Raw genomic sequence first — 18,117 nt, 5'->3', positions numbered from 1 at the left:
CTCATCTGTTTTTGTATGCAGAATATGGATGTCCTGTTGTTGCTGTCCTTCATACACTGCCTGGCTCATTTCAAGAGGGAAACCTACAATTAATGAGCCCTATTTAAGCCCAAGACATCTTGAAAACACAAGATGGGACCATTTTGTATTGATGACATATCAGACATTGTCTTTTTTTTCCCTCAAGGTTGGAATGATTTTCCATTTTCTTTTACCAAGCATTTCTTTTTTCTTCTGGAGTTTAGAGGAACTGGTTATCTAAATTTACATTTTTACGCCTTGCAAATTCATAAAAGCTCTACCCTCAGAGTATTTTTGTCAATGTTGTTGTACAGGGACATGCAATATTTGCAAAAAAAGATAATTATAATCTTAAAATCAATGTGCCAAAAGTAACAATGCTGTGTAAATGACCTCTTATATATGTGTGAATATTGGCTGTTCCTCTTTTCTATCCATTGGAATATTGGCTGCTCGGGTTGGAGACTCCTTACAGAGACTTGCCACTACAGGAATTCTTTATTTTGGACTTTTCTCTCTTCTCTGATGAAAGGCACCAACAGCTGGCAGTGGTACACCACCACTCACTAAACCAAATCAGAAAGACTCTGAATTCTCCTCGTTTCCCCCACTTTGTTTGCCAAATTCAATTTACCTCAACATCGCCTGGCACTGAGAAGCAACAAAAGAGAGACAAAGGGGAGATCTGCTCTGAAGGCTACTGTAGAGGAAGAAGATGAAAAAAAGAGATGTTCAAACGAGCTGTCTCTGGACCAAGGAGAGTGTAGCACAGATGTTTGAGGGTAAGCAAGGAGATTATTTGTCAGTTGGGGCTGTGCCTCACTGAATAGCTGTTTTGTACTGGAAATTCAAGGCAGTTTATTACTCATAGAGATTCTGATGCACGCATCAGTCACGAATGGACTTAGGACATTACATTTTTGCAGTTAGATTTAATGTGAATGTGAACACAGTTTTCAGTGCAAATGGAATCAGTAATCTTGTAAATGAAGGAAAGCATGTCTTTGCATTAGCTCCACATGGGAATCTTACTACTTTCTTACCTGAAATGGTGATTTAAACATTATTTTTTCTTGACATTCTCACAGAATTGATTTCTTACCACTGCCATAACATATACGTTGCACCACAGGTGTATTCAGTCTCAAATTATTTTGGTTAATTATTTACATAATGTCTTACTTTAACTTCATTCCTTTGGATGTATTTTCTTTTATGTTATCTTTGTCATCTAGGTTTTGGGTCGATATTTTGGCAGAAAATCAAGGCCAAATAAATGCACAAATTGAAAAAAAAAATCTGTATATGTATATGTGTTTTCTGGGCCATTTAAATTAATTATTTGGGCTCATTCATGAATGACCATCCAGAAATACATCTTAAAATGGGCCATACAATCATGTTTAATCTGTTTTAAATTGCTGATTTTATATACAAAACAATTGAAATGTGCAGCCCCTTCAGCTGATTACAGGTGTATCTTTAATAGACATACACACAAACAGTAGGCCTATGTTTTTTTCTCTTCTTCTCTTGAACATCAAATATATGTAGTTTTTTAAACAGGAGAGGAGCATTGACAAATTGAAGCTTGATTTAAAAACAGGCCTTGTCACACTGAATATGGTAATTCTGACGCACAGGTGATAGTAATTGATTGCTTGCATATGGCAAGAATCATAATCAATCTTTCTCTGTCTCTTTTTTCTCTCCTCTCTGCCATGATCCTTTGTTTCTTTTCTCCAGTGTATCAGGGTTAGGACCAAGACAAGCTGCTGATGGGAAGCTCCACATGGGCTGTAAGCCCATTTAGTCTGCCTTCTCTCATTTCTGCCTATTGTCAAATTGAATGTACTTCTCTGAGTTCATAGTTATTTTTTTTTCTTTTTTTCTTCTTTTTGTTTCTAAAATGTGCCACTGTTGAGCTGCCTCATGTTAATGGTGCTAAGAAAGCTGACAATTGTTTTTTTTTTTGTTTAGTTTTTTTGTTTTTCAAGAGTTAACAAAAAAAGAAATGCAAAATAGATTAGGTACCTAACCCTCTTTATGAATGTATATTATAATGTTATGTTTGATGTATTCACTTCATGATTCTTTGACATTGATTGGAATTACTTTTGCTCTTTTCATTAAAAGATTACCGAGCTTTATATATACTGTCTAGAGTTGTTACCAGAAGGAATCTTAATGAACTCTTGACACTACAAAATCTTGTATATTTTTTGTGTGCCAATTTGTAACATATTTTGTAAGTGTATATTTTTCTTAGAAAGTGCTGTGAAGTATTTGTGTGTGTGAGTAACCTTTTATGCGCCTCTGTGGGCAGTGGAAAGGATATACAATGACAAGTTTCTGGTTTTAAAAACCAAAATATGAAAGTATCAACAGAAAAACTAGAAATATTTACATTTTGTTGGGAGTTTTGTAATAAGACCATGATCTTGTTGTGAGAGTGTTGTGTTACTGTGCAAAACACAAATAAGCAAAGAAAAAAACATGAAAACTTGGAAAAAAATATAATTTGTGAACAATTTGCTGTTTTATAGATTTTCATGTAAATTATTTGAGTATTATTTTGTTTTTTTGTTTTGTTGTAACTGTTGCAAAGGTTTTAAATATTTGTGATCAAGCCTGTATGGTGATAATGTAATATTGGTAACTTGCTGAGTTTTGTAATAATGTTTATGGAGTAAATATACAAATTAAAATAAGATTTTGAATGCTGCTTTCTGAAGAGAGTTGGGTTGTGTTTTTTACCGCCCACCTGTTATTGTAGACAATAACTAAAATATATACAGTAAACAAAATCTACACACTGATAACAACTCTAGAAACAAATTCAATCAATTTAAAATAATAATTACAAAAAGTTATGGTTTTGTGAAAACGCTTGATATCATAAACAACTTATTGAGACGTCAGGACTGAGGCATAGGAGTGAGTCTATTGAGTCAATATCCTCCCATTTCTGTGGTACCACTTCAATAATAGTAGAGAAGAATATAATCTGTTATATTCAATGTTTGCTCTTCCCACAACACGTGCGAGTGTAAATACAACCTCAATAATTCCAATTAGTCTGTCCCTATTTGTTATATTGGAAGATTCGTAGACGAAAGGCATTTTCATTTCTGCACAAGTCGGGCTTTGGCTCATGTTATTTTAATGTCATATCTAATTAGCACTCAGGGTCAGGCATTGCTAGAGTGACTGCTCATCCGTAACTCTGAGCTGGGCTGCTGTGGTCCACACTGCAACTCATTCTGGCATGCTTAATTGGAGCTGGAGATACTGTCTCAGACCATAAACAGATCCTGTGATGTATGCCTCCAAAATTGTCAGGTGGTATTAACATTGTTTTTGTTCTTTAGTCACCCATAGCAGATAAGGGAGCAAGCAAATTAAGATGGAATGTCTAATGCAATGGATCAGGTACACCTGTGGTTATTAAATGAGATCTTAGTTATTGTCAGTGCGTGTTCACATTGCAGAGAAAGCCATAGGCGGCTCCCTCATTAGGACATTTGTTTGTTTGTTTACTGTCTAAATCACCACTGACAAGGATATGGAGTAACATTTTGAAAGAATCAGCGTGTTTAAATTTGCGTGTTTTCATAATGTAGGCATGTACTTATTGAGTCAAATCACAAAGAATCAAAGAACCTACAAACAATGCAATTACTCAAAGACTTTTTTTTGTTTGGCTGGCAGATAAGCAGTTCTACAAGAAAGAAACTTCTATAAATCCAACCTTACAAACTAATCTGATGTGTTAAATTCAGTAAGATGGTGAAACACTACAGCTAGGTAATTCCTTTTTTGTGTGTTAGAACAAAAGCTTTAAGCCACTGCAGAAGCTTTCAACAACTGCCAAATAACCTCCTATAGCTTGGCTGATAAGTGTTTATTTTCAGGTATTAGGTAAAATAGTGAATAATACAATTTTCCCAAACATGTGTCTGTGATAGCTGCAAGTGTGGTTGGTAGTTTTTGCACATTGGTTTACAAATGCCCTGTAAGTAGAAGCCACTACTCTGGCATGCTGCTGTATCATTACCGTCCCTCCTCCACCCACACAAGAGACTGCTGCTACAAGCCTGTGTTTCTTTGTCAAAATATATCTAGAATTCTTCTTTTTCCATAATAATTTTAGTGATTACAGGAAATTAATACCACTCATTGACTTTGACTTGGTACAATACTGTCTCTGAATTCTGAATGTTGGATGTTTTGATAGACTTTCAGTTATTGGACCGGTTTTTATGTTTTCACTTTGATGCATTGCAAGTCCATTTAAAGTGTCACTGCAATGGCTTTAAGTAATTAACAACACAAAACATGTTTGCCTTACATTGTTTTGTGTAAAGAAATAGAAAATCCACTTTGATATGATGGGATAGTTTGTATATTGAACTCAATATCCTAATTTAGTTTATTTTGATTCCATATGTAATTATACATATGTCTTGTGTATTATGTCGTTCTCTTTCAGATACAGTAGCTTACTGTATACTGCCACAAATTTCTGTGATTTCTTAAAATTATTGATAATTATTGCTGACACCACAATACATAACAGACATAAGGTGACATCAAGTTAGTAACAGATAGTATGTAACTGGCTTTGCAAAAAAAAAAAAAAAATCATTTACAACATATTTGTAATGAACTAAATTGTCATGTAAAGTGAATCAGTGTTATATGTTCATGATTTTATAACAGCTAGACTTTGGGACATACTGTCAGCAGCTCTTATATTGAGATACATGACATTTTCTTTATAAATTTTTAAGATAATCTCCCAGACTCCTATTAGACAGTTTGGGGTCATGGTTATTGTACCTTCCACATATTATGTTTTTCAGACTTTTTTTCCCGTTTTGATGTGTCTCAACAGGTTGTTCATCCTATGACGATGTGTTGTAAGCTGTACTGTAGACAGGCTACCATGAATACCTACATCTATTTTGATGACAAAGCAGGAATAGTCTGTTCATTAAGAGCACTTGAGAAGTTCGGTATACTCACTTCTGGCTGAAAAAGCATCGACACTGAGTGAAGGTCTACAGTTCATATTGTGTATGCTACTGTGAACTGCATAACCTGCACAAAACCACTGATTGTATAACACTGGAGACTATAAGAATAATAAGGTGTTAATGATGAAGAGGGTCCCTGCTGTTTTAAAATGATTATATGACGGTACATTGGCTGTATGTATTGCCTTTGACAAATAAGAGAGTGGAAACCACTTTAAAATATATGGGACAATTAGATATTAATGGGTTGAATAGTATAAAATAAGATGATATTAATATAATAGTTTAGTAAAATGAAATAGGCAGTGTTTCATGCTCTGACATATATTTATTGGGTAAATGACATACCTGTGAACATAAGATTATTTTATTAAAAATCTCCAAATAGATTTATATCCAGGACATGCAAACAACTGCTGTGTCTAGATCTTATACATCTTCCAATTTCTGAACTCTACAAAAGGTAAGGTATATTAAACAAAATTGTTTAATAAAGTACAGAAATCCAATGTTTTACAGGCTTGTTTTTGTTAATAATAACACATTCCATTTCATCACAGTCCAAATATCACTGTGAACTATATTTTTCAAAAACGTAATTATAATCAATTGTACATATGTTTTGATGAGATTTTAGAGAGTTAAAAAAACATGAAATCATGAAGAAACAGAGAAAATAATGGTAATTTCTTTGAAAAACAACATTTGTTGATAAGAAGCTTACCCATTATAATCCTCACATTAACAATAAAATTAGTTTTAGGGTCTTTACATTCAAAATATATTATTGCATCTTTAACAGGAAGTTTAAAATTATGTTTATGATAGAAATGACAACTAAAATCTGACCAAAGTTTGGCAACAAAGTTGCAATTTAAAAAAAGATGTACAAAAGGTAGGAGTTTTCTTTTTTCTTTCTTTTTTCCCATTTCTTTATTCATAGGAAACGTCATTTACAACAAGTCTGATATTAAGACGGTAACAGAACAATTAGGCATCATAATGAAATAAAGATAACATAAAGGACATGACTTCACTTTCGATTTGTTAATGCAGTCAATATGGTGACAGGACAAAGGGCAATAATAATAATAATAATAAATAGATTAAAAAAAACCTAACAGAAAACGTGGGCAATAAAATCAGATTTCTTTAAAAAAAATCTTGGAGCATACGAACTGAATGTGCACATTTCCTATCGTTTATAAGCTGGATAGACTCAAAATACTTTATAAATTCAATCATGAAAAGTTGAAACGTTGGGCGAGACCTCGAAAACTTGGAGTTATGGATGTGAAATTTTCCCAGTAAAGTAAAAAAAAATAAATTGACAGTCAGTTGAACTTTCTGTGTTTTTGTTTTCAGAGTACAGTACTACATCCTTGGCTTCTAGCTTAATTGAATGGTTAGTTTGAGCATCAAAATAATCCTCAAATTTGTTTTCCCCCCCCCCAGATGTGTAGTGGTGTCTTCTTCTTTTTTTTTTCTTCTTTTACAAATATCATATTTTGTTATTGATATTCAGAAATCTTGAGATGAATGTGTTGGTGGAATATAGGCTATGTTATGCACAATTTTAATGTACTTCTTTCAGTTAGTTGTGGATACAAAGGTTAGAGTATTTTGCATGTATAACCGCATCGTGACGCTACAGCTGAAAAGCAGCAGACACCGTACTTCTCTGTGCCCTGATCTCAGTCTGTCAGGCAGCGCCACACGCTCCGCCTCCTACGCTACGATTGGCAGACGTGAAAAAACAAACCGGTTACTCAGTGTTTATTGTACTGCCTGTGTCTACCTGGAAGGCTAAACTCAGGAAGAAAAACGTGTGACGCTTTTCAGTTTCCGGAAGATCATTTTAGCCTTCCTAACAGAGAGAAAATGGAAACCTGAAATCGCACTTTGAGCTAAACAGTCGAGCGTCTTCCAGATAATATTAGAAGAATAACCGGGTTGTACGATCACACGGCTACTAACATCATTGGAAAGGTAAGGTACCAGCGGTTTAGTGACAGACTGTAACGTTATATCCCTCCAGGTTACCTTAATTGTCTTCAGCGAGCTAATTTTAGCTAGTTTGCTCTGGTTAAGATGCTGGTTGAGAACGTCATTGGTTGACGTCGTTAGCCCAGTTAGCTTGCAGTGATGCTAACGGCAGCGTAATCTTTTTTTAATGAAACCCTCGTGTTTCTTCACCAATGTCCTGTAAACATTTTACGGGGTCAAAAAAACAATTCTTACTTTGTCTACAAACATGACAGATATACGAGCAAAGTTAACGTCAAGTAAAAGGCACGTATCATGAAGTTATTGGCTAATGTAACATTAGCTAATGGCAAACTTAGCTTAGTTAGCCGTTTGTTTGGTCGTCTACCAATATTGTTTTGAGCCGACAATGCAGCCGGTACCACACTAGCTACATAGTCTGAATTTAATTATTCACTTCATAGATTACTGTAAATATAGTCCACACAATTTACCTGCGCTGTGGTTGAAGTTGTCAATGTCAGCAACATTGTACAATGCTAAAAGCTAGCTGGCGTAAGCTAAGCTATATGATGCCATTTTGTTTTTATGACGACTTTGACACAACATATTCACTCTCCCATCGGACTTAAAACACACAAAATATCATATTGTGTAACAGCAAGAAACGCTATAGCTATATAAACATTCATATAATGTAATATGTTCTGGCAAAGCGTGTTGTAAGAAAACTATGATGGCTTAGCCAGGTAGTGTTGCGGTTAGCATGTCAGGTTGCTTTAAAGGTATGACCGGTGGACCGAGATGCTTTCATTAGCCAGGGTCGAAGCTCACTTCTCTAAGTGAGTGTGTCGCATTGTGATGCTGTATTTTGACCCAAAATTTCCCATTGATGACACTTTGCCTGGCTGATGGGAATACACTGATAGAGCCATTGTACTAACAGTCTGGATAATGGAGATAGATAAAGGGGTCAAACCAGACATCTTTATGTCCCTTTGAAAGTGAATCGTTGTTGAATAATGCCATTCAGATTCTGAGTAGTCTGATTTAGCTTTATCACAAACAAGCAGGGGCTTATCCATCTGTTGTTAATATTCATCTAATCATATTACTTTTTTTCTTTTATGCAGCAACTGGATCTTGCTGGAGATTGGAGAATATCCCTCAACCTCTCCCTTCTGAATCAATGGAAGGGTCTGATAGTGTAGAGCAGAGCGGCAGTGACCAGCCGGAGTCACAGCGCAGACGGCAGCTGGACCGCCTTGACAGAGAGGAGGCATTCTATCAGTTTGTCAACAATCTCAGTGATGAGGATTATCGTCTCATGAGAGACAACAATCTCTTGGGAACCCCAGGTAATAAACTTTTGAGCCATTTACACTAGTGTTTTGATTTTGTGGAATTTGTGATTAAGGGAAGTTTAAGCAAACTCTGCTGATAATAAGATTTATTATAAAATAGATAGGGCTGGGTATCAGTGCTCAGTATTTTCCAGATCTCCAGAGTGAATTAAAATTATGCCACAGCACACTGTTGTCAGTCAAAAAGTTCCAGCAATTGATCCCACTAAGTGCCTGTGTGACTTACGTAGGAGTCACTGTCGTTCTGAGTTTTGTTTCACTTCTGTTTTGTTGTTGTTGTTATTGTTGTTTTTCATGTAACACATAGAGTTCATTCATGCTCTAATTTCCTGTGCTTAGTCTGAGCTGTGCTGTATTCTATTCATGCCTTTCAAAGCCTTTAGTAGACAAAAAAAGGGCTAATATAGATTGATGGAAAATTCATTCATGACGTTTGCTACCCTGTGGCTTAATCAACACTTTTATGTAGGTACTTCAAATCAAAATCCATTCAGATGGACTAATAATTAGGTTTCAGTGCCTCTTGAATAAAGAGGACATGTTCCTTTTTACTTATGGAGCACCTAAACCAGATTATCTATTGTGGTGTTGCGGTGTGGTGCCATGTAAATAACACAGCAACCCACTCGCTTAAGTGTTCTAAATTTATAGATTATGAACTATCATATTTTGAAAGTTTGATTTTAGTGTAGATGGTATTGATGTATACAATTACTTACTTGCTGTTGGTACTACTTCAAAAGTACCTCTCATCATAACTTTGATAATAACAGTACCCGACCCTACAAAGATGTGAACCAGGATAGTTTGAAAGCTTTTTTTTCTATTATAAATTAGGGGATGTCAACAATTTAGATTATTCTGTGACCAACAGGTAAAATCTTTATTTCCTCCATCCATTTTGGATTTGTCACTATGCTCGAAATGCAACAGCCTACGCACTACTGAAGACACCCAATCCGTTTCTGTCCCAGGACAGTAGGAGGGGGAATGTAAGTTTGGAGCATCCGTTAGCGGAGCACCCTGCAAGGAGAGGGCATTGAGTGGACAGTGGCATGCCCTGGTAAGTGTGGAGGTTTTCAGTATTGTCCTGTTGCTGTGTTCAAAGAAAACCAAACAGCTCTATGGGCCAATACAGTACAAAAAACACCAGTCGTTAAGTCTTTTGTGCACGATCACCACTTTTGTCACATGTATGTTTTTGCAATATAGTGCAAGATTTTCTTTTTCACCTTGTTGACTAATCCCCTTTCTATGCATTAAATCAGAATCTTTCAATTCCTCTCAGCCACCTGCGATGTCTTTCTCCCAACTTAAGTTGGTGGTCAGAGTAGTGAATCTGAAGTAATACTTATTAAAATATATTCACACAAAATACATATACATCGACAAATCGATCACAACATGGGAACAGAAGAAAAAACAAACGGAGGAAAAAATACCTGTATAAGGACAACACATGGACTGGGTAGACAGGAGGGAAAGCTGGTTATTTCATTTGTGAATGTACAAATGAGGTAAAGATTGCGGCACATTGTGTTGGACATTGTTTACTGTTTGGAGTGCGTTACTGGGCTGACAGTATGATATATGGAAGTACAGAGGAGAGGAATCCGCTCTCAAGGTATTTCCAGTATAGGTGTCTTGTATAGTAGCTGTTAATTTTGAGAGTTGAAGGAGTGGAACGGTCTGTTAGTAAGTTAGAGTGATTTTCACCCAATTCTTCCAGTTCAAAAGTACGGTATTCTTTGCTGTGGTTAAGGCTACAAGCAAAAGGAGTTTGAATTGTGTTGGAATGTGTGTAGGATAGATCTTCTAGGAGCTCATGACCCCTCACCAAAATGATCAGATGTGTGGGCAGTTCCAAAATTAGTGAAAAATAATCATCTAATGCAGTATGAAAATGCGCTTGTGTCGGAGAAACCCATTTGGTGGATTTCTGGAGGTGAACTAAACGCACAATAACCTACAGAAAAGGAATGTGTGGACTGACACAAAGTTATGTTGCTTTGTGATAACAGACTTTTTTTTTTTTTTTATCTCTTTCAGGAGAGGTAACAGAGGATGAACTGTTACATAGACTTCAGCAAATCAAGGATGGTCCAGAACAGCAGAATAACACCCCCAGGACTGAAAGTGCAGAAGAACCAGGTGGTAAGTTAGCCTTTTTTTGTTGTTGCTTTTTTTAACCATGTTGTGACAAATTCAGATATGCTTTATCACAACTTGGTTCTGTTGATTTTCAGAACAACCGGAAAGCTCCGAGGATCCTGCTGGTGGGGATAGTCTCCTGGACTGGCTGAACACAGTGAGGCGCACAGGCAATACAACCAGAACTGGTCATCGTGGGAACCAGTCATGGCGGGCAGTAAGCCAGACCAACCCAAACAGTGGAGATTTTCGCTTCAGCCTGGAAATCAGTGTGAACCGCAACCTGGCTGAACAGCAGGGAGCTGCTGAAGGAGAGCAGGAGTCTCCAGAGGGTCAAGCAGCAGCAGCAGCTGTGCTTGCAAATGCAGATGCAGATGCAAATCTTGAACCACAGGTCCCTATGGAGACAGAAGTGGTAGAAGAACCAGTTGTAGAGGAGTTGGCTGTCATAGTGGAACCAGAGCCTGAACTAGAAGAGGTTGTTTCACAGGAGATACTAGGAGAACCACCCAGCTCACCAGCTGTCCCGCCACCAGCTGTTCCGCCACCAGCTGTTCCGCCACCAGCTGTTCCGCCACCAGCTGTCCTGCCACCAGCTGTCCTGCCGGTACAACCTATACTTCCTCCTTCTCCACGCAGAGGACAAAGGAGAGCTCGCAGCCGCAGTCCAGAACCACGCAGGACCAGGGCACGTACAGCCAGGAGCCGGTCCCCTCTCAACCTAGATCAGCTGGAGGATCTCCCTAATCCACGTCATGCTCCCAGCTCTCAAGGCCTCAGCTCTGACACCAACACTCCCCCTGTACCTCCAGTGGAGGGCAGTTCTCGGACTCGACAACATGTTCTCTCCAGGCAAAGCAATGCTGAGAGTGATGCTCAGCCATCTAGGGCTGGAGCAGAATCAGTCCCAGAGGCCCAAAACGTCAGATCTCAGGAAGGAGAAACTGCTGGGGGGGAAGGGGGTGCGGCTGGGCGCCGGCCCCCTACCATCATGCTTGATCTCCAGGTGCGTCGTGTGCGTCCAGGCGAATATCGCCAAAGAGACAGCATTGCCAGTCGTACACGCTCACGCTCCCAGAACTCAAACAACACATTTCTTTATGAAAGTGAGCGTGGTGGATTTCGTAGGACTTTCTCACGCTCGGAGCGTGCTGGTGTGAGGACCTACGTCAGCACAATTCGCATCCCTATCCGGAGAATCTCTGATGCAGGTTTGGGAGAGGCAACCTCAATGGCTCTCCAGTCTATGATCCGGCAGATCATGACAGGCTTTGGTGAACTCGGCTACCTCATGGATTCAGACTCTGACTCTTCAGATTCAAACCGTGGAGCCACCACACCTGCGGATCTGACTGAAGCCCTCAACAACCCAGATGCTACCACTGCTGCGACTCCTGCTGCTGAGGTTGATGAACCACCTGTGGCTGCTGGAGTCAGAGCAAGGACAGTTGAGACTGATATGGATGAGGGTCTTGCCAATGGTCCACCTGCCTCTGGTGGCAGGGCTCGACCTAGACCTCCTATCAGCCTAGAAGAGCCCAGCTCACTGCCCTTCCTCCGACTCGCTCACTTCTTTCTCCTAAATGATGACGATGAGGACCAGCCCCAAGGGCTGACCAAAGAGCAGATTGACAACCTCTCCATGCGCAACTTTGGTGAGAGTGATGCCTTGAAGACTTGCAGTGTCTGCATAACAGAGTATGCAGAAGGTAATAAGCTACGTAAGCTGCCCTGCTCTCATGAGTACCATGTGCACTGCATCGACCGCTGGCTGTCTGAAAACTCCACTTGCCCCATCTGCCGCAGGGCAGTCCTGGTATCTGCCAACCGAGAGAGTGTGGTTTAGCTCATAACAGACTGCAGGCCTTCTTGTCTCAACCTAAATAATCTAATATCCCAAGTCCGTAAGAGGCTTTGAGGAAATGTGTCTCCACTGTTGAAATGTATTTCCTTCATACCATTTGTGAGTTTTATCATAATGCAGTCACAGGTTTGGTTTGGGGTGCACCATGCAGTGGAGTGTATCTCTTAAGACATTTATTTCTACAGTCCAAAGTTACACGCAAGCAATGCATGCTGTTTGAATCAACCTGTAGTGACCAAGCAGTTGGATGCATTGCATCAAGCCATGCGCACAAGCAGACTTGTATCTCATAAAGAATCCCCCGGTTGTAAATGCTGCACACCTGCTGGTAGTTCAGGCACTTCAAATCTGCTCTTTTGTATTAGCTACCAAATGGCGCCTTATATACCATAAGGTGGGTATTGGTACAAGTCTTAGTTACACCAGTTCAAAGTATTAGCTGTAAATAAGCTTGTAAAAATAATTTTGAATCATACTTTGTATCAGTGAATTGGTTTTGGATTGTAAATTATCTCATATGAAGATTAGGGTTGTATTGACCACAATTATTCTCTATCAGAGCATCCCTAAATTTGGTGTTAAAACTTAGAGTTGGTATCGGTGTACACAGCAGATCTATTTAGAGATTGTGACGTTTAAGAGGATGTAGGACTTTTACTCTGGTTTGCCATTTAAAGTGTGACTTGTACTCTCCCTTCTTTGTTCACCTGAAACAAACAATTTTCAAGTGGCACCATGACATGAAAATTTGCAGTGTGCTGAATTGTTTTAAAAAGTAGAAAGTTGTACAGGCATAAGACACATGCAACTAGGTTACTTTTGCAAAGTGGAAGTTGATTTTGGAATTATTAAACCTTTATTTTTTATTTTCTCGATCATTAAAAATGATCAAATAGTATTCATACCAGAAATTAGGGATGTCTCAATATTGGTAGTAGATATTGGGTTGATATCAAGTTGCTGGCATGTGAATTTTCCCAACTCAAAAATATTATACTAACAGGCATGACATGTCAGAAATGTATATGTGGTAGCTTTTCCTTTTCACCCACATTTACTTTTTAATGTACAAGAATGATTTCTCAATCATTTCATCCTGTCATCCATCAGCTACTGGTCTAATTCTTTACTGTTCCACTAACATAATGGATTGTCTTTAATTATTGACTCATGAATTAAGTTCTATAAGCTGGTATTGGTATAAATACATGAAATAATCGGAAGTTGACCTAAGTCTCATGTCAGAATATAACTTTTTACCTGTAGGTTCACCTCAATGTACAAGTCAATATTTCCATCATCAATCTAAAGGTTTGGGTGTTGGATGTATACCAAGTCTGAAAAGAGTCACATCATTGTTGTTCTGTAAGGCTCCACTAGAAAGTTGAGATGCTCGCCCACTGTGCCCTCTTTCTGCCTCATGTGCAGATGCTCATATCAGTGTGCAATACACAAGTGAAAGTAGGGGAATACAAACCATGATATAAATGTATGCTATTGTTAAAACTGTTAATGGCTAAAATCTTAAATGAAGACTTATTTGAAGTACATTTAATTTTATTTAGAGGTTCTGTAGGTTTTTAATAGCACTGTTGATAACAAGATCACTGGCTAGGGGAAGAAAAGGGCATCACTCTAATGCCATCCTGTCATGTTTCTTGTTTCACTGTTTGATGTCTTTGCCACAATTATTACTTCCCTTTGTGGGGCATAAAAGTTTGAATGCAAGACGTTGTCATTGTTGAATACCATTAACCTGTAAATGAAATGTATGTTCCCTCTGGGGCCATTCTTTCCTAGTTTTGGCCTTGTTCTGTGACCCACCCAGTGCAGTATGTTAACTGGGTGTTAAGATGAAACTAACCGCTGAATTAAACAACTTGTTATGCTACAAAATGCACTGTAGATATGCATTCTGTATACACCCTGCGCTGTTTTTTTTACTCATTATTAGTTATAGCTCTGCCTTATATATGCAATAATCTAAATTTAATCTAACTTTAATTTACAAGCTTGCCTTTAACTGACCATTAATTGTTTTTACCCCCACTTGATATTGGGACTTTTTCAAATGTCATTGATTATAAGGTGGTCGTTTAAAAATTTTGATGAGCCTCATAAAGGTGTAAAAACAGCAGGTGTTTGGTAGCTTCCCTCCAATAATATGAGCATTGATCACAGCCATTGTGCTTATTATAGTATACAGTACAATATGATGCACTCATATTTGGGGTTTGCTTTAGAAAGCAAAGTTATTAACAGTCCCCCCTACTGGTAGGATTTGTGAAAAATCACATTCAAAATGAACAAAGAGCATTTTGCATTTCCTCAATGTTGCTTTATCAACTTTGCCAGAACAGCAAATTTTGAGTCGACAAGGCTTCTTTGAACAAGAATTGCCATTTAAAAAGCAATCAAACTTGTAAAGACTTCTCACACTCAATGAACCCTGAATGAGTTTCATTTTAACTGGATTGCATCCAGTCGCATATAATTAGTTTAATGTTGCCCTTGACGTCATATATCAGGTTCAGCCATCTGTGAAATCTGGCAGATAAAAGTTGTAGTTTATCCACAAGTTGTTGTTTTTCTTCCTTCTTTAACCTCATACTTTACTTCCTTCGGTGCTGTAATGTAGCGCTGCAATAGTGTTGTAGTCCACAGAGGTGGAAAAACAAGGAAATGCCGGTGTCAGACAGACTCAGGCACGGCAAGGATGGCTCTTCGGACTGCCGGGAGTCGCTTGTGGCACTTGCAGAGGAATAATTTCAAGGTAATTCATGTTATTATCTGCGAATATAACAAAAGTTACATCTAGTTTTACTATCAGTCTTTTTACTCGCGTCTAGCTCTGCGACTGAAACAGCTCAATGTATGTTTATACTTTCTTGTTAGGTAGTAGCCTCAAATGATAAACCCCACACATTCATGGACTGCAGATAGTAACTAGACAACTTGTTGCTATAATATGCTTCATATTTATGTAGTTAGTATCGTTTAGTACTGCTTGAGAGAAAAGGCACATTTCACTTACAGGCTGCACTTCCCGTTTACAACACAGCGACGCTGTTGCTGCTGAATTAAACAGCAACATCATTTGTATTCGTGTGATCTATTTGTTTTTACCTGTTGCAGACGGTCTCCATCCAAACACTTGGATATGTCAAATTCAAAAGAACCTGTCCTATTGAAGTGAGCCATCTGGATCATTTGGTGCTAACAGTGAAAAGTGTTCCAGACACCGTCAACTTTTACACCACAGCTCTGGGCATGGAGGTCATCACTTTCAAGGTATGCCCTCCGTTTAATAATGATTGTTGAAAATGTGATAATTGTTAAGGACTAAATGTATGTATTCATTCATATCAATTAATTTCCAATAGTTGTACATTTAACATCAATGTGTGCATTATTTACATAGAGACAACAGGAAAAGTACTGTTGGATTGAGAGAACATCCACTAGATGGCAGGCTTTGACTGTATGTCAGCTGATAGCAACTCTCAGTCATTATGAGGGGTCTTGAGCTTTCACACACTCTTCACTACACCCATGCATGCCATTTCTGCAATACCCAGGGAAACCGTAAAGCCCTGGGGTTTGGGAAACAGAAGTTTAACCTACACCAGCTGGGCCAGGAGTTTGAGCCTAAAGCCAAGCATCCAACCTCCGGCTCTGCAGACCTGTGTCTCATCACTAAAACCCCTCTGGCTACAGTAGCTGCACATCTGAAGGTACTAACTCACATATGTCTCTCTTGATCTCTATAATATAATATTTTTATTCTTTTAAAATCAGTTAACTTTACATATATCCGTTCGGTGTCACTTCTTGTTGTCTTTTCTCCTCTGCAGGTCTGTGGAATCCAGATAGAGGAGGGTCCAGTGGAGAGGAGTGGAGCTGTGGGGACGATCACCTCCCTGTACTTCAGAGATCCAGACCACAATCTCATCGAAGTGTCAAACTATAACCAGCCAACATCAGAAGGGTCATTTTAGGACTATGTTTACATGCATTTAATCACTGCACTTACTGTTGGACCCACTTTGCACAAGTACTGTTCAGCTATGAAGTTTGCGACCAAAATTGCTGTAGTTCAGACCTGATTTAGACTGGAGTAGATAACATCAGTTGGCTTTGCAAAGACAGAGTTCCTATGTAGTTATGCTGACTAGTGGCTGCTGTTTTAATGATGTGTGAAAAAGGCTACATTTTTTTATATTAGTACATTTAATTCAGCATGAAAAGTGAAAAATTCAACAGCTGAAAACGTTTTGTTATAAAGTATAATCAAATGGGTGTGTAAGAAGTTATAAGAAACATTTCTTTTTCAGCTGAAAATAAAAGGTTCTTCCATCTGCTAAAGGCTCTGGTCTTTTTTGTATTTTTGCTTTTTTGACACAATTTATGCAGTTTTTTAGATTACATTAGCCTTCATGTCATTATGGGTTTATATTTTATCAGTGCCTAAGCCACTTATGTCACAGACATGTGGCACACTGTAGTCTTCAGACATCTGTGGTTGCACTTCTATTGTGTTGTTGTTTACAGTGGGAGGAAAGAAAACACCCCTGATTCACATTTATTGTTGTTGAATTCTTTCCTTTGTTGCTGACCGTAAACCAGTCCAAAAGCAACAAGGTAATGTTACACTTAAACATCATAGGGGATATTTTTTGACTTCATTACTGTAATTGCCATGAGAGTCCTTCCTTGTGATAAAACACAGCAATGACAGTAGTGTCCACGAGCCCTTCCCATTATGAAAACATCAACCATGAAACCAACAACGGAACTTATCACCAATGTGTATAATTACACTGACAATCTAAATACCTCTCCACCTCTGCTATCAAAAACAGGTGATAAGTAGAGGGAAATGATTTCATATTCCTCTCATAACAAAAAAATGAGCAAAAACTACAAAATAACTTGGAAAACAAAATAAAAGAACTAACAGAAACTATACAAACAACCCCACAGAGCATGAAAAGTGAAAAATTCAACAGCTGAAAAAGTTTTGTTATAAAGTATAATCAAATGGGTGTGTAAGAAGTTATAAGAAACATTTCTTTTTCAGCTGAAAATAAAAGGTTCTTCCATCTACTAAAGGTTCTGGTCTTTTTTGTTTTTTTGCTTTTTTGACACAATTTATGCAGTTTTTTTTAGATTACATTAGCCTTCATGTCATTATGGGTTTATATTTTATCAGTGCCTAAGCCACTTATGTCACAGACATGTGGCACACTGTAGTCTTCAGACATCTGCGGTTGCACCTCTTTTGTGTTGTTGTTTGCAGTGGGAGGAAAGAAAGCACCCCTGATTCACATTTATTGTTGTTGAATTCTTTCCTTTGTTGCTGACCGTAACCCAGTCCAAAAGCAACAAGGTAATGTTTCACTTTAACATCATAGGGGATATTTTTAGCTGCTCAGGGTGTTTTGACTTCATTACTGTAATTGCCATGAGAGTCTTTCCTTGTGATAAAACACAGCAATGACAGTAGTGTCCACGAGCCCTTCCCATTATGAAAACATCAACCATGAAACCAACAACGGAACTTATCACCAATGTGTATAATTACACTAACAATCTAAATACCTCTGCTATCAAAAACAGGTGATAAGTAGAGGGAAATGAGTTCATATTCCTCTCATAACAAAAAAATGAGCAAAAACTACAAAATAACTTG

The 18,117-nt window shown here is 38.1% G+C and overlaps 2 protein-coding genes and 1 long non-coding RNA gene across 3 annotated transcripts; all 3 read left to right on the top strand.

The window, feature by feature from the left end:
- The first annotated feature begins 264 nt into the window (after positions 1-264).
- On the top strand, positions 265-2,746 carry LOC137189241 (uncharacterized). The gene is made up of 2 exons (XR_010929605.1): positions 265-803; positions 1,768-2,746. It is a non-coding gene; the product is annotated as an uncharacterized lncRNA (long non-coding RNA).
- Positions 2,747-6,837: 4,091 nt separating this feature from the next.
- Positions 6,838-14,153, top strand: rlim (ring finger protein, LIM domain interacting). Its single transcript, XM_067598987.1, has 4 exons — positions 6,838-7,049; positions 8,180-8,404; positions 10,460-10,564; positions 10,657-14,153. Exons 2-4 carry the CDS (start codon positions 8,236-8,238, stop codon positions 12,405-12,407), a joined length of 2,025 nt encoding a protein of 674 aa, XP_067455088.1. The 5' UTR covers positions 6,838-7,049; positions 8,180-8,235; the 3' UTR covers positions 12,408-14,153.
- A 342-nt stretch (positions 14,154-14,495) lies between these two features.
- glod5 (glyoxalase domain containing 5) lies at positions 14,496-17,530 on the top strand. Its single transcript, XM_067598988.1, has 4 exons — positions 14,496-15,198; positions 15,561-15,716; positions 16,004-16,159; positions 16,280-17,530. Exons 1-4 carry the CDS (start codon positions 15,142-15,144, stop codon positions 16,421-16,423), a joined length of 513 nt encoding a protein of 170 aa, XP_067455089.1. The 5' UTR covers positions 14,496-15,141; the 3' UTR covers positions 16,424-17,530.
- Positions 17,531-18,117: the final 587 nt, after the last annotated feature.

The sequence above is a fragment of the Thunnus thynnus genome, chromosome 9 (assembly GCF_963924715.1).
Source record: "Thunnus thynnus chromosome 9, fThuThy2.1, whole genome shotgun sequence".
NCBI lineage: Eukaryota > Metazoa > Chordata > Actinopteri > Scombriformes > Scombridae > Thunnus > Thunnus thynnus.
This window is presented reverse-complemented; position numbering and strand designations above follow the sequence as displayed.

What these genes read in the sequence shown, in the direction of transcription:
- rlim (XM_067598987.1), top strand. Translation starts at nt 8,236, where the DNA reads ATGGAAGGGTCTGATAGTGTAGAGCAGAGCGGCAGTGACCAGCCGGAG. An exon ending in CAATCTCTTGGGAACCCCAG is followed by an intron (nt 8,405 to 10,459) that starts GTAATAAACTTT and finishes TATCTCTTTCAG; the next exon opens with GAGAGGTAACAGAGGATGAA. An exon ending in AAGTGCAGAAGAACCAGGTG is followed by an intron (nt 10,565 to 10,656) that starts GTAAGTTAGCCT and finishes GTTGATTTTCAG; the next exon opens with AACAACCGGAAAGCTCCGAG.
- glod5 (XM_067598988.1), top strand. Translation starts at nt 15,142, where the DNA reads ATGGCTCTTCGGACTGCCGGGAGTCGCTTGTGGCACTTGCAGAGGAAT. An exon ending in TGCAGAGGAATAATTTCAAG is followed by an intron (nt 15,199 to 15,560) that starts GTAATTCATGTT and finishes TACCTGTTGCAG; the next exon opens with ACGGTCTCCATCCAAACACT. An exon ending in CAGTAGCTGCACATCTGAAG is followed by an intron (nt 16,160 to 16,279) that starts GTACTAACTCAC and finishes TCTCCTCTGCAG; the next exon opens with GTCTGTGGAATCCAGATAGA.